The following is a 16,486-nucleotide window of genomic DNA, read 5'->3' on the forward strand; positions in this document are numbered from 1 at the left end:
CGGACACACAATCATACACACATATAAAAACAAGTATCCAGCTGTCTGTCACCCCCTCGCCATCCCATCAGGGCAGGGTACAAGGACGCCTTTGACCCTGGGTGTGTCTAAATTATAGTCCTGCCTTCCTCGGCTCCTTGTTTCCCACCTCACTGGGAGTGGAAGCTTGGAAAACCAGGCTCCACTGACTACCTCTGACCTTTTCATTGTCTTTTTCTTAGCTCGTGTCCTTTCCCACTCTTCCCCTCCACACGGGGCTTGTGACCTCATAGAGTCCCAGCTTAGGGCCTCTGTGTCTTCCAGAGAGTTCGCACAGCTCCTCCTTGCTTTCTTCAGACCTTGCTTCATGGAAGAGCCCTTCATTGGCCGTGCTGTGTGAGGAAGTGCAAGCATTGTGAACAGTGTTTGCAAAGCCCCTGCCGAGGGAAGAAGACAGTTGAACTTTTTCTCTCTCTCCAGAGAGAGAGGCTAAAGGTTGGCCTATGTTCCAGATCACAGACTGGCCAGCAGAACTTGTTAGCTCAGGGTGACGTGAGAGGAGGCTGCCAGCGATGAAGATGATGCTATAAAAAACAGTGTGAAGGACTTTGGCTTCCGAAAAGAGCACGTGGTACTGAGGATGGCCCGGAAGGCTGTCCTGGGGAAGAATGGTAGATGACAGGGTGGAGCTCAGGAGCCTTCTGGAAGCAAAAGAGCTTCAGATAGGCCAGGATGTCTGGGCGGAAAACATTACTGTTGGAAACCACCCCATCCCAGCCTTGCCCAAGGGGCTGAAGTTGACCTAGCACAGAGGAGAGTATGTGGGCCATCGTGGAATACACACCTTACACTCCAGAGGGCGCCACCTGCTGCCAGTCCACATGTGCACACTTCCTTGTCTGCTCCTGGGTCCTTCTCGCTTTGTAGACCAGGCTGGTCTGGAACTCACAGAGATCCGCCTGCCTCTGCCTCCTGAGTGCTGGGATTAAAGGCGTGTGCCACCTCCACCCGCCTGGCAGTATCCTGCCTCTTCAACAAATCGTAGCTTTGATTTTCTGCATGAAATATTCATGGAGCTGTGGGCACTAAGAGTGAGCTGAGCTAAGAGCTCCACTCCACTGCTGGAACCTGTGAGTTACAGTGTGGGTTACAGTGATGACCACTGCTGCTTCCTCCGGCCTTCAGAAGTTCAGAGGTAAGCTAGGTGTGGTAGTACCTGCCTGAACTCTCAGCACTCAGGAGGCAGAGGCAGGAGGATCGCGGGTTTGAGACCAGCCTGGGCTAAGAAATTGTAGTGCTGTCCTGAATTTCATTCAGCGCAGCTAATCAGAGTGTTGGAGGTGTTCAGAGAAGTCTCCATCACTGCTGGTGGAAGTTAATGAGGAAGGTTCTTCGGGACAAATTTAGCAGTATAGTTCAAGAGTCTTCAAAAGCTGGCCTAGGGCTGGGGAGATGGCTCAGATGCCATGCAAGTGTGAGAACCTCATGAAGGAAGTGGGCTGGTGTGGTGGCCATCCAGAATCCCAGCACTAGGGAGGCAGAGACAGGATCCCCTCAGGTAAGCCAGCTAGCTGATCTAGCCTGATGTTTTGAATAGGTATGGCTCCCATGGACTCATGTGTTTGAATGCTTGGCCCATACGGAATGATGCTATTTGGAGATGTGGCCTTGTTGGAGTAGGTGTGGCTTTGTTGGATGACGTGTGTCATTGTGGGGGCAGGCTTTGAGGTCTCATATATGCTCAGGCTGTGTCCAGTGTGGCAGACTGTTCACTTCCTGTTGTATGTGGATCAAGATGTAGAACTCACTTTCCAGCAGTGACGACCTCCCTACAAGAACATGCCTCTCGAAAAGGATCTCCTTCATCCCTTTCCAGAAGAGGAAAAGAGGAAACACAAGAAAAAGTGCCTGGTGCAGAGCCCCAATTCCTACTTTATGGATGTGCAATGCCCAGGATGCTATAAGATCACCACGGTCTTTAGCCATGCACAGACGGTGATCTTGTGTGTTGGCTGCTCCATTGTCCTCTGTCAGCCCACAGGCGGAAAAGCAGAGCTGACAGAAGGATGCTCTTTAGGAGGAAGCAGCACTGAAAAGCACCTGATTCAAGATGAGTGGGAACCATCCCAATAAACACATTTTGGATAAAAAAAAAAGGTGTAGAACTCTGAGCTTCTCTAGTATCATGCCTACCTGCATGTCAGCATGTTTCCCGCTATGATGATAATGGACTAAACCTCTGAGTCTGTAAGCCAGCCTCAATGAGTGTTTTCCTTTATAAGAGTTGCTGTGGCTCATGGTGTCTCTTGAGAGCAATAGGAAACCCTCAGTCCCCCAAACTGACAAATTTGGGCTGTAGTAAGAGTGACGGCCTCTATAAATAAATAAGTGGAGAAAGATGGAGGAAGATGCCTGATGTGAACTATAGCTCCCCCATACATATGCAAATATGCAAGTGCAGATGATTATACACCACACACACACACACACACACACACACACACACACTGACTTAGTGGTTGTTCTGATTAGTGATCATCTTGAGACTGTAGCCCCCAAAGTCTCATATTCTCTAATTTTCCTTTCTTTTCTCTCTTGTTCCTTTGTTTACTTATTCTTCAGGTTAGCTTGGGAAGTAATGGATGTCACCATGGCATCTTCATTCATATATACATACATACATACATACATACATACATACATTATATATGTCATAGTGTGTTCTTTCCCATAGTCGCCCCCTAAAAGCTTTGTCTACACTGTCATTTCTTGTATACTTAAAAAAAAAACTATTATAATATAAAAAGTCATTGTTAGCCGGGTGGTAGTGGCGCACGCCTTTAATCCCAGCACTCGGGAGGCAGAGGCAGGCGGATCTCTGTGAGTCTGAGGCCAGCCTGGTCTCCAGAGTGAGTTCCAGGACAGCCAGAGCAACACAGAGAAACCCTGTCTTGAAAAAACAAAAACAAAAGGTCATTATTTCTATATAATCGCCAGTATACAAAACAGGTTATAGAATTGTTTGTTAGCTATTAGCACACCAAGTAGCAGGACCTGGGACCCTGTTGGCTGAGGTAAGTATTTGTTGTATGACAGAGTGATCACCACTGGCAAAAATCTTGCTGTGCAAAGAAAGGAAACCAACCAGGATCTCCTAGTGTTTGCGTTTGTGTGATGGAGCTGAGTGATTTGCTTCGTTTCGGTTTTTTGAGACAGGGTTTCTCTGTATAAAAGTCCTGGCTGTCCTGGAACTCACTGTGTAGCCCTGACTGGCTTTGAACTCACAGAGATCTGCCTGCCTCTGCCCAAGTGCTGGGATTAGAAGTGTGCGCCACCACTGCCCGGCTATAAGCTGAGTGATTTTTATTCTATTATTTCCACTTTGTTTTTGGTCCTCATGGTTTCTATGGTGATATAGGATTTAGTTGATTCAGAGATGTCTAGGTGGATCAGGTACCCTACTAAAGACTTAGGTAATACCCCCCACCCCTCCTTCACTGTGTTGTATGCTCAGGTGGATCTTGAATGAAACCCTCCAGCGTCAGCCTCCCTGGTGCTGAGCTTGTGTTCAAAGTCTCCTCTGTGCTGGTTCAGCTCCTCTGATAAGGTTCATAGTGGAGCTGAGAGAGTCAAGAAGGATGAGGGCTGGAAGCCAGCTTCTTCGGCATGCTGGTTGTGTGCTCTACCACTGAGCTCCATCCTCGGCACCAGGGCTTCCTCTGGTGGCAAGCACCCAGCTGCCAGTGTGGGAAGGTCTCCAGGCCTTTGCGCTTTGCTTGGTTTCAGAATTTGGCGATGGAACCACTCTGCTGGCCACAAACCCAGATGCTACCACAATAAGCATTGAGGATCCCGACGAGACTTCCAAACACCAAGTCAGACCCCGAGGAAGCTCGGGGAGAGAAGAGGATGATGAGCTGCTGGGAAACAACGACTCTGACGAGACTGAGGTTTGAACTTGCCTTTCAGTTTTTCCCTTGTCCTTGCTCAGAGCTTAGAGTCCGTGTGTTTACTTATTTGTTGTGTTCCTGGTTCAGTGCCGGGCAGTGGTGGCACACAGGTGTGTGACCTGTGGCATCCTTTTGAGGGAGACAGACAGGTAAACAGACCATCACCTGTGGGAAGCACTTGTGGGTGTGTGGGTCAGGGGAGCAGAGGAGGGGTTAGGGAAGGCTTTCCTGGGTTAGGGAAGGCTTTCCTGGGTTAGGGAAGGCTTTCCGGGGTTAGGGAAGGCTTTCCTGGGTTAGGGAAGGCTTTCCGGGGTTAGGGAAGGCTTTCCGGGGTTAGGGAAGGCTTTCTGGGGTCAGTGACACCTCGGCTAAGAGGGAAGGTGTGTAAGGGGGGGGGCAGAAGATAGGCAGAGGGGATGGAGGCAAGGGGAAGGGTCTTGGTAAAGTCACGGAGGTGTGGAAGAGCATGGTGCAGCCAGGAACAGCCTCTGTCTTCTGCATTGGAGCGAAGGATGTGTGAAGGCTGGAGGTGAGGCTACAGACAGGCCAGGACCCTGTGAGTTTACATCCATCTGTCCATTCCCAGTGAGTTCCCATACATTCTGAAAATTATCAGGGGCCAGTGGACAATTTAGACCATGTATCTGGGTGAAGATAGCTTGTATTTGGTGGCCTTAAATATAAGTTGGAGGGAGACAGACTAGAGTGCAGCCAGACAGAGCCATGCAAAATGGTCTTGACTCGAAGCAGAGGGAGTGAACTAAGCAGGGCTTGGGAGACGGTGTGGGTGAAGGAGAGACGCGGAGGCCTCCTTCTGAACGGAAGGAGAGAGCAGGAGGGCCGCAGAGAGACGGGGAGGCCTCCCTCCGATCGGCTGTGTGAGGGGAACAGTATTTCTTCAGCGTTCTACCTGTTGAATTGCGCCCACAACCCACGAGAGGAGCGCTTGCTCCGTGTGTGGCAGTGGGCTTCACCGTGCAGCTGTGGGGCGCCATCAGCAGCTCCGTGGGTCCTTTGTCACAAGCGGGATCGAAACCAGCAGACTAATCCTGCAGTGAGGGAAGGTGAGTCTCTTCTAGAAAAGCCATCCAGAAGACTGCAGAGCAGGCACTGGAGAGGTGGCCCGCAGGCTGCCCCGCTGGGAGAGTGGCCAGGAGCCAGGGGGTACGTCTCACTCGGAGGGAAGGTTTGGAGTATCCTGTGTTCTCTAGGAAAGGACAGAAACTCAGTGTAGCTCCTCAGCTCTGCTCACGGCTCAGCATGTGCTCGTGTGTGTGTGTGTGTGTGTGTGTGTGTGTGTGTGTGTGTGTGTGTGTGTGTGTATGTGTGTGTGTGTGTTACAGCTCCCACTGACGTATTACATCAGCCATGCAGTGAAGCTCAAGGAAGCCTGCGTGGTTGTATGTACCTGAAATCGAGGCACTCCAGAGGATGCGGCAGGATGGTTAGGAGTTCAAGGCCAGCTTGAGCTACATAGTGAGACTCTATCTCAAATAAAACAGAACAGACCTGTAAAAGTCTAAGGACAGTCCTGTCTGGTCAGAGTGAGTGGCATATTCGTGGTCACTAGTCTTAACCAGTTTGCCCATAGTTTCCAGTTATTTCTCTTTGCTCGCTTGCAGGCTCCCTGCGGTTCCCTGTCTCACGCTCTCCTTAGAGGTTTCCATGTCTAATTAGGGCTCCAGGAGCAGGCCTCGGCCTCTCGTCCCTCTTGTTGGACTGGGCTGGATTCAGCCCTTGAATGTTAACTTTAGGTGGGATCCTTGTAACCTGGCAAACCCAAACTGGGCCAGAATGTTTACAGAGGCCAGGACTGAAGATGGGTTACTAACAAAATTACAGCCGTGAAAGGGCCAGCCTAACGGGATAGGAACCAAGTTCAGGGAACAGGGAAGTTTTCACTGCTGACCGAGTGGCCTTTGGGTATGTGAAATAGTAACTAAAAAGAACCAAGTAGTCTAGAGAGAGGTAGCTCAGTGGTTAGAACACTTGCTGCTCTGCCAGAGGACTAGAGTTTGGTTCCTAGCACCCCTATCAGGGGACCCCAAACTTCTGTAACTGCAACTCCAGGGGATCTAGCACCTTCTGGTCTCTGTGGGTACCTGCATGCATGTGTGTGAACACACAGATACATACACATAAATAAAAATTTTAAATGAAATTTAAAAATCCAAAACGTTAACTGTTACTAAATGCAAAGCAATAGTTTAAGAAAACTCAGTTCCTTTTTCAAAAAAGGTGTATTTATTTTTATCTTACGTGCCAGTATGTGTTTGTGTACCAAGTGAGTGCAATGCCCGAGGATGCCAGAAGATGGCACTGCATCTCCTGGGACTGGAATTAGGGGCAGTTGTGAGCGAGCCATCATGGGAATGCTGGGAATTGAACCCAGGTCCTCTGCAAAGGCAGCAAGTACTCATAAGTACTCAGAGCCATCTTTCCAGCCCCCCAAAATCTATTCATTTAAATATTCAGGATAGATTTTAGTTTTATGCTAGTGTATTAAGTTTTAATCTTGGAAAATAGTTTTCAATAATCTTTAATTAAAAAAAATTAATTTTTATGCTTATTGGTATTCTGTCTACCTGTGTATACCTGGTGTTCAAAAAGGCCAGGATAGGGTTTCAGATTTCTTTGGACCAGAGTTAAGGATGGTTGTGAGCCACTGTGTGGGTACTGGGAATCAAACCCAGGTCCGCTGCAAGTGCATCCATGCTTGTAACTGTTGAGTCATCTCTCCAGCCCCCAGTAACTTTGACTTGGTGTGAGCTTGATCACATGCATACACTGTTTTTATGCAGCTGCCTACACAGAACACTGTGATTTCTGGTCTTGTCTTCATTCCTCATTTTGCTTTGGGGAAAATTCTTTACTTTAGGGCATGGTCTAATTTTATATACAAAAGCCTTTCTTACCCCAAAATTCTCTTTCCTATTAATTCCTATATGATCATATATTTTAATAAAATGCAGAAAGAAACTGTTTTAATAGGCCAGTAAGTTATGGAAACATGTATTAGACCTGTGCATATTGTCTCCTTATAGGCTTTTAAGATAGCAGAGAGTCCTTGAATTTATGTTAAGAGCTCTTGCTGTTCTTTCAGAGGTCTTGAGTTCAATTCCCAGCACCCATATGGCAGCTTACAACCGTCTGTAACTGTGTTCCCAGGGTGTGGTGGTTTGAAGGAAAATGACCTCAAAGAGAGTGGCACTATTAGGAAGTGTGGCCTTGTTGGAGGAAGTGTGTCACGGTGGAGGTGGCTCTGAGGTCTCATATATGCTCAAGCCACACACAGTGAGACAGTTCATCTCCTGTGGCCTGCAAATCAAGATGTAGAACTCTCAGCTCCTTCTCCAGCACCATGTCTGCCTGTGTGCCACCATGTCCCACCATGATGATAATGGACTAAAACCTCTGAAACTATAAGCTACTCCAATTAAATGTTTTCCTTTATAAGAATTGCCATGGTCATGGTGTCTCTTCACATCAGTAGAAACCCTAACTAAGTCACATGGGATCCGATGTCCTCTTCTGGTGTGCAGGTATATGTGCAGATTAAATATACTCACATATATGAAATATATGTACATACATATGAAATATAAATATATATGTATGTAAATAGTTAAAAGGAAGAAGCCATTGGGAGTGTTTGGAGTTGACCTTGTATCATTTTCCCTCTGACAGTTACTGGCCGGCCAGAAGAAAAGCTCTCCCTTCTGGACGTTTGAATACTATCAGACATTCTTTGATGTGGACACTTACCAGGTCTGTGAACCGGCTTCGCTCTTTATTTTCCGTAAGGGGGACTTGTTTCATCTGATGGAGCAAGCATCCTGTGAGAACCACTGTACTGGACATGGTCTTCCCAAAGCACAGAGGCTGACTGCGTGTGAAAACTGCTACAAAAGCTCAAATAACCAGCTTCCAGTTTTGTAGTAGTCAAATAGCTTACATCCTAAGGAAAATTAACCTCCAGTGGAATTCCTGCTGTGTTGTCTTGCAGGTCTTTGACAGAATAAAAGGGTCTCTGCTGCCGGTTCCTGGGAAGAATTTTGTGAGGCTCTATGTCCGCAGCAACCCAGATCTCTACGGTATGTACAGTGCCTTTGGCTGGTCAGCCCCATCCTGGCCAGTAAACAGGAGGGTTGCCTGGACGGTTAGAGAATTTCACTGTTAGTAAGGTGTACAACGTTTTTGGTTGACTCTCTGAGATTTAGCGACAATCTTTGCAAAGAATTTGGCAGGGGAAGGGTACGGAATTTCATGTTACGTTGTGTCCTGCAGCTACAATTATGAGTCGTCCTTTGGAAGGCTCCAGGTGACGCCAGTGTCGGCTTGAGGAGGATGAAGCTTTCTGAGTGCTGTTGATTTTCCGCCGTGGAGGACTGGGTGGTGTAGGTCGAGTGTGGAGTAGGTTTTCGTGATTGTCTGACCGTACTCCATAGTCTCGGGCATTTGAACACTTGGCCCCCAGTGGTGGCACTGTTTGGGTAGAATTAAGAGGTATGGCTTTGCTGGGGGAAGTACGTCACTGGGGGCAGGCCTTAAGGTTTCAAAAGCCACATGCCATTTCCAGTTCACTCTTTCTGCTGGCTGCCTGTGGTCCAGTATGCCAGCTGCTGCCACGCTTCGCCACTGTGATGGCGACGGACCATAAGCCCCGGTGAACCTTCTGTGAATTGCCTTGGTCACAGTGTTTTACCACAGCCACAGAAAAGTGACCGATCCAGTTCTCTTATACTTTGTCACTCACGTACTGAGTTCCTTCTCAGCTACCAGGGTGCGTGTGTGGGGGTGGGGGGTGGGGACTGGCTCGCCATTGAGAGTCTAAAACAGGGATAGGCCAAGGAATGGTTGTAACCCCTGGCTCCCTGGCTATCTGAGGAAAACGCCGAGGCTCACCCAGGGCTCCTGAGGAGAGGGTTGCACACCACGGCCTTTTGTATTTGAGGGGAGATGAGGCAAGCTGGCGACATTCTTCTTTCCTTGGACTCCCTGTGCTGGGCTACCCATTCTGAAGGCAGCTCTTCTCCTTCAATTAGTCTTTTCTGGAAATGTCCTCACAGTCGCCCAGAGGTGCGTTCCCTAGGTGAGTCTAAACCTAGTCAAAGTAACAATCAAGACCAGGGGCTGGAGAGATGGCTCAGAGGTTAAGAACACCGACTGTTCTTCCAGAGGTCCTGAGTTCAGTTCCCAGCACCCACATGGTAGCTGACAACCATCTGTAATGAGATCTGGTGCCCTCTTCCATATACATAATAAATAAATAAATCTTTAAAAAACAAAAACAAAACAACAACAAAAAAAACCATCAAGACCAGGCGGGCAAGATGGCTCATGGGTAAAAGTACGTGCTGTGCAAGGCAATGACCTTGGTTTGATCTAGAAAACCCAATGGAGGAAGGAACCAGCTCACAAAAGCTGTCATTTGTCCAGCGTGTGTGTGAAGACTCAAAGTTGACATTAGGAGTCTTTGTAGGTTGCGTTTCACTTTGTTCTCTGAGGCAAACAGGATCTCTGTAGTTCTTAGAGTGAGACCTTAGAGCGTCAACATGGATAGATGTCAGAACAGTGACAAGTGAAGAGGAAGCTGCTGAAGGCGACGAATGCTGTTTTGCTGTCATTGACAATTGTGCACACTCCCATAGAGGAGGCCAGAGGTCAGTATGGGTGTCTTCCTCAGTTTCTCTTCACGTCATTATTTGAGGCAGGGTTACTGAGGCTGGAGCTTGTTGACCTGGCTAGACTGGCTGGTCATGGTCCCAGTCACCCTCCTGACCATGTTTCCCCAGCGCCCACTGGTCCCAGTCCTCCTCTTAGCCCGTCTCTCCAGCCCTGGCTGGTCATGGTTCCAGTCCCCCTTACCCCGTCTACCCAGCATCTATTAGTCCCAGTCCCCCTCTTACCTAGTCTCTCCAGTACTGGGTTACAAGTGTGCATGGTTGTGTCTGGCCTTTCACATGAGGGTAGGAGATGAAATTCAGATCCTTATGCTTTTAGATACTTACTGAGCCATCTCCTCAGCCCTGTGAAAAAGATATTTTTAAAGCAGTATATGTACATACACCTGTTCGTTTTATTGTTCTTTGCTGTTTTCTCTGTTACAAATATTTCACAATATAAAATCAATCATATAATAGTACATTAAATATTATCAACACTCTATTAATATACTATATATTAAAACATTGAATATAATAAAATTAATACATAATAATTTTAGAAGTGCCCTTCATTATAAATGTAGCCCAAATTTAGGTTTCATTCCACTTCCACCATGTAAGAGTTGGGGTTTGGGAGGAGACGGGGAGAGAGAAGGCAAAATGAAGGAACTGGAAGGAGCTGGGGTGAGTGTATGCTGCATGACACCGGATCAGGTAGCTGGGAAAAAGGTTACTGAGCCTTGATCATCATGGGCCTTCTCTGTCAGCCTGAGGGGTTTAGATTTTGTTCTTAAGCAGTTGGGGGTTCATTCAAAGCCTGCAATGAGGAGAGAAGGAGTATAAAAATACCTCAGAAGACAGTTTAAAGCTAGGACAGGTTTCTTGCTTCTGTCCGGGGGTGAGTGCGGGCATTTGAGTTCAACAGGCAGAGTGGTAAGCAGGTGTCCGTGGCCTTTTAGGCCTGAAGTGTCTGTGTTATTAGCTTAGGGCTCGGAACAGCCAAAGAATGGCAGGCAAGGCGTCCGTGGGTACAGTGGACTCCTTGTCCCCAGGATCCGATCTGTGATTCAACCCACCAGAGCTCAGGAGTGAGTTTGGAAAATGCTGCATCTGTGCTCACACACGGGTCTTGGTCCAGTAGATCACCTCACACAGCACTGGCACTGCACTAGGTAGTACAGGTAATCTGAAGGCGGTGGAAGTGTGCGGGAGGCTGTGTGGAGATGATATGCAAACAGTGTATCCGTTTATACAAAAGGGCTTGAGCATCCCACGATGTGCGTGTCCTTCAGCATCGGGAGCCAATCCCTTACTTACACAGAGGGGCGGCTGCATAATTGCCTCCCATACCAGGTTTCCCCTTGCTGACAGATAAATCCCTCTCTCAAACAGGACTCCTCTGGCCCTCCATGGTCTGGCCTTGTCCGTCTGCAACCTCTGGTTGTCCCCTTGACCTTGACAGCCTTTCCTTGATTTGGGTCTTTGGGCGTGCTCTTCCCTGGCCCTGATTCAGCAGTCTTTTCGACCTCTTCACTTGAAACCCCTGCTCTTTAGATCCAGCCGGGACAGGCCTGGCTCAGGTTTGGCACCCTTCTGGTGTGTCCCTGGCAGACTCTGAAGACTAGATGTTGTACAGTACCTCCGTGTGGTTCCTGATGTACTACAGGCAGGGTCTATGTCCCTGTCGCACATTGCTGTGTGCCAGGAGCCTAGCCCAGGGCCTAGCAGTAGTGTGTGTATTTAGTAAATATTAGCAGAGAGCATGCTATGTGCTATGTGCTTTCAAGTCACATGACTATACTGTCTGGCCACTTGTGTTCTTATGCTTGGATGGCTTGGCAAAACTTTATTGTTGTTGTTGTTGTTATTATTATTATTATTATTATTATTATTATTTTATTGTATGTGTATGGGTGTTTTGCCTGTGTGTACATTGTGCACCACATGCCTGCCTGGTGCCTGTGGAGGCCAGAGCATCAAGCTCCCTGGAACTAAAATTACAGACACTCGTGGGTGCTGAGATGGAACCTGGGTCCCCTGGAAGAGCAGCCAGTGCTCCTAACCACTGAGCCATCTCTCCAGCCCTGGCAAAGCTTTTTGGTAGTGGAGGTTTTGCATGTTTTGTTTTGATTTTTATGTCTCTTGTGGTATAGTAAGCTAAAATAATACTGTGGGATTTACCCTGGACCGCGGCCCGGAGCCTGCACTCTGGTGGGGAAGCGAGTGGTGTGTGGAAAGCTGATGTTGGTGGCCCTTGGGGGTCATTCATTGCCTCGGTTCCCTTTTCTACCTTCAGGAGTCAACACTTGCCTTTGAAAGGCCCTCATCCATCTGTGTGATTTTCCCCAGATGCAATAATTTTATTAATTTTATGATATTTCAAGATGTCTGAAATTTGCTCCAAAGATACTGCCAAATATTAGTGAAAATGAAAAATTTTAAATATCAATTTAAAAATTATTGTTTGTTTTACATAGTAAATTAATTTTTTTATGTGTGAGGTGTTGTGTATGTGTGTGGTATACGTGTGTTGTGTGTGCATACATGCATGCATACACACATGTGCATATCTGTGTGTTTGTGTGGAAATCTGGGTTGACACGGGTGTCTTTCCTTGACTGCTCTCTACCTGGGTTTTCTGAGGCAGGTTTCTCACTGAGTCTGAAACTCATCCCTTTGGCTAGTCTGACTGTCCAGGGAGCTTCAGAGATTTACGATTTCTGTTTCCTGCCCCTTCTCCCCCCCAAAATCTGCGGTTACAGCATGTGCTACCACGTGTGGTTTTTCACATGGGTGCTGGGGAGCCAAATGCAGATCGTCAGTCCTGCATGGCAGGCTTCTTATTGACTGAGTCGTCTTCCAAGACCCATAGTACTTTAAAGAAAAATTGAGGTGGAGGTAGGGCAGGACACAAGGTTTCTCTGTATAGCCTGGCTGTCCTAGAACCTGCTCTGTAGACCAGGCTGGCCTTGAACTCACAGAGACCCACCCAGCTCTGCCTCCCGAGTGCTAGGATTAAAGGCATGCACCACCACTGCACAATTAAAAAAAAATTAAGATTTATTTGTTTTATTTTCTTATATGTAGGAGTATTTTGCCTTTCCGTATGTATGCACTCCACATACATACCTGGTGTGTGCAGAGGTCAGAGAAGGGCGTTGGCTTCCCCGGAACTTGAGTTGTAGATGGTTGAGAACCACTATGTAGGTGCTGGGAACTGAACCCAGGTCCTCTGCAAGAGCAACCAGTATTCTTAACTGCTACACCATCTTTCCAGACCCCTTAATACCTTTTCTAGGTAAAAGGGGATAAGGATGGTGTTAAGAAATCGAGCATGCTGGTCAGTGATAGTGCACACTTTTAATCCCAGCACTTGGAGGCAGAGGCAGGGGAATCTCTGTGAGTTTGAGGCCAACCTAGTCTACAAAGTGAGTTCCAGGATAGCCAGGGCTACACAGAGAAACCCTGTCTCCAAAAACCAAAACCAAACAGAGCAAAAAGAGAAACCAAGCACACGATGAAAGAACTTGCTGTTTTCTTGAGGAGCTGGGGGAGAATCTCCAGGGGGAGATGACGGTTAGAATAGAAAGGTACACAGCCAGATGTGCGTCTCGTCATCTGTATAGCCTGTGCACAGACATGCACATGCATGCACACACATATCCACAGCACTGCTCCTGTGAGTTGACTGTTTCTGGCAGGATTCACTAGAAACAGCGGGAGCTCTCAGGAGACACACGCAGAGCTGGGACCGGAGGGAAGGAAGCGTGCTTGCCTTTCCCCTGTGTTCTCTTTGGACCTGGAACCGTTATGTTATTGCTTGTGCAGGGGGGTTTTGTGGGCTGTCTGTCTGACTTCGCACTCACTGTGTAGACCAGGTTTGTGTCAATCCTCCTGCCTCTGCCTCCCGAGTGCTGGGATGGATTATAGGCGTGCGTGACCACGTCCAGCTGACTAATCACCTTTTCATTAGAAAGGGAAGGAGACAACTCCAAACACATGCTCACATGGACAGCCCTGGTTAAACTTCTAAGCTCAGTGTAAAATAAAAGGACACAAATGTGAGAAAGATTTGTAGGGGACAGGGGGGTAGACAGCTGTCGTAAGGAGACGGGAGAGGGTGGGATGTGAGAGTGGTCACTGTACATTATATACACGTGTAAAACTTTAAAAATGTAAGTTTGTGCAAAAAAAGGAAAGGAAGAAATGACAGGCTTTAGCTGTGTTTCCCCAGCTCTGTCTCTGTCTCTGTATGTCTCAGGCATGCACAAACACATGGGTATGTGCATATACTTGCACACACAATGATGGTGATTAAGTAGGTTATGGACTTTTTTCCCTTAAGATTTATTTATTTTTCTCATGTATGTATGAGTGTTTCGCCTTCATGTATGTGTGTGCACCACATGTGTACCTGGTACCTGCAGAGGTCAGAAGAGGGCATCAGAGTCTCCTGGATCTGGAGTTAATGGGCAGGTGTGAGCCAATGTGTGGGTGCTGGGAATTGAACCCAGGTCCTCTGGAAGAACAGTCAGTGCTCTTAACCGCTGAGCCATCTCTCCAGCCCCCAAGCTGACTTTCGGCTGAAGTCTGCTCCTTGCACTTTCCCTCATTTATAATGCAGAAGGACCTGGCTGATTCAGCTGTGTGTCCTCTGATCTTAAGTTGGGTGCTTGGGGACAGGAAGTAATCTTTGCTGCTTGTGTTCTGAAGGCTTGTGCATGTTTGGTCCTTTACTAAGGGAAACTGTACGTCAATATCTTCATTCACCTGGTTGTGGACTGTGGTTTGGCCATGGATTCTGATTGCCCTTGCTTTTTAGGGGCATCTAATTAGTGAACTGTGTTTTGACCTTTTGAAAGTGAACATTCCCATTAAGTGAGTGTTGATTACATCCAAACTTCTTTTCCTCTTGCCTGTCTGATGAGGAGGAGGCTGGTGGGAAATGGTTCTGAAAGAGCCTAACAGCAAGTGTCTCATGCCTGCTCTTGGTATCTTCTGGTTGCTTTGCAGGCCCCTTTTGGATATGCGCCACCTTGGTCTTTGCCATAGCGATTAGTGGGAACCTTTCCAACTTCTTAATCCACCTGGGAGAGAAGACATACCATTATGTGCCCGAATTCCAAAAAGGTAGGTGAATAGTGTGACTCGTGTGGATGTGGACGGTCTGTAACCAATGCTCTTACTGTCTGAGCACACTGTCCAGTCTCTCGACACTGCACCCCGGCTCTTAAATACAGCTCCCCACTCAGAGTTCTCCACCTCACATCCGTATACCCACAGTCCTCCTCCCCATCATGGTAAAATGCTATTGCATATGACCTTCCAACCTGAATGTGTATCGTTCACTGGCACACATACATGCACAGTGTCGTAACTCTATGTGATTTTTAGGGAAGCTCTCAGACTGAATAGTGAGTGATTGGAGTTTATTCTAAAAATAGACAAAATGGCTAAAGCAGTGTGCATGAGGTCTTGACTGTAGCAGGGTTTGCATTATCTGGGGATGACAAACAACAGAGGCATTGTTCTTTAAGTTCGGATGGCTCAGCTAGCTGAGATGCCTGTAACCACTAATTATAAAGCACCTAGAGCATCACGGGAAACCAGTCACTACGCCAAACGGGTGCCTGTTACGCTGGCAGTTTTGCTAATGACAAATCCGCAGTGGTCGAGACTTGGAGAGGACCACACAGAACGTGACCCCAGCGTGGGCTCGTAAATGACATTCTGGCTTTAAAATGTCCTTCCTCCTTTCTCCTCCTCTTCTTTGACTTGTGTGTGTGCATGCGTGTGTGCGCGAGCATATGCCCGTATATAAGTGTGAGCACGTGTGTCCCATTACACACGTGGAGGTCCGTGGACACCCTGGGTGTTGGTCCTCGCCACCTTGTTTGAGGTGAAGTTATCTGTTGGCTGCTGCATGCTCCAGACTAGCGGGCCTGTACGGTTCCAGGGGTCCCCTGCCTCCGCCGCCACATAGGAGCACGAGGGTCCCAGATTCACACCGCTGTATTCAGCTTTAATGGCATCTAGGGAATCCTAACTCAGTCCTCACCCCTGCAATAAGTGCTTACCCCCTGAACTGACACCCGTCACTAAACTTCTTATCTTAAAAACAATGACAGCCACTATTGGCAGGCAGTAAAGAGAAAACAGGTTACAGGGACTTGCAGGTGACATCCAGTCCAGAGTGGAGGAAGGTTAGAGTTTATCAAGACCTGGTGTCCTTCCCTACCCATTCTCAGTTAGGAGGCCGTGCGCAGCCTGGATGAGAGCCCAGGCTCCAGAACTGAACGCGGGCCACGGGTCCCAGCCCTGCCCTTCACTCCCCTCTTAGGTAATGTTCCAAGTCTCAGATTCCCCGTTGGCAAACGGAAGTGATAATACTTACATTATAGGGCTAGTCTAAGAACCAAGAGTCGAGCCAGGTGTGGTTGCTCATTCTTGTAGAAGTCGGGGGGGGGGGGGGGGGGTCCAAGGTGAGAGTTTTTGACGTGTAAGGAGGTTGGAATCGTGGTATATACGAAACAAATTCAATAACTATAATTATTGCCATGTTTATGCGTATGTCTGTAGAAAGGCATATATTTATGTAAGAGCATTCATGTATTCTTTCTTTTCTTTTTCCCCTTTACTCTGTGTAAATGTGTGTGAGAGAAGTGTGTGTGTGTGTGAGAGAGAGAGACAGACAGACAGAGAAAGCCAGAGTCCATGTATCTTTCTATTTCTCTCTTTTTACCTTTGTTTGTTTGTTTGTTTGTTTGTTTTGAGACAGGGTTTCTCTGTGTAGTCCTGGCTTTCCTGAAACTCCTTCTGTAGACCAGGCTGGCCTAGAACTCAGAGATCCATCTGCCTCTGCCTCCCAAGTGCTGGGATTAAAGGTATGTG

The 16,486-nt window shown here is 47.7% G+C and overlaps 1 protein-coding gene and 1 pseudogene across 3 annotated transcripts in view; both read left to right on the top strand.

Annotated features, from left to right (window-relative positions):
• The window catches only part of Yipf1 (Yip1 domain family member 1), a 33,093-nt gene that overhangs the window by 1,749 nt on the left and 14,858 nt on the right, over positions 1-16,486 (top strand). For all 3 annotated transcript variants that reach the window (XM_042271558.2, XM_042271559.2, XM_076564658.1), the window contains 4 exons: positions 3,766-3,929; positions 7,617-7,697; positions 7,936-8,023; positions 14,609-14,725. In XM_042271558.2, the coding sequence (XP_042127492.1) occupies positions 3,766-3,929; positions 7,617-7,697; positions 7,936-8,023; positions 14,609-14,725 (450 nt within the window). The remainder of the gene's footprint in view (positions 1-3,765; positions 3,930-7,616; positions 7,698-7,935; positions 8,024-14,608; positions 14,726-16,486) is intronic.
• Positions 376-2,469, top strand: LOC143271930 (small ribosomal subunit protein eS27 pseudogene; annotated as a pseudogene).

This window comes from Peromyscus maniculatus, chromosome 2, assembly GCF_049852395.1.
Source record: "Peromyscus maniculatus bairdii isolate BWxNUB_F1_BW_parent chromosome 2, HU_Pman_BW_mat_3.1, whole genome shotgun sequence".
NCBI lineage: Eukaryota > Metazoa > Chordata > Mammalia > Rodentia > Cricetidae > Peromyscus > Peromyscus maniculatus.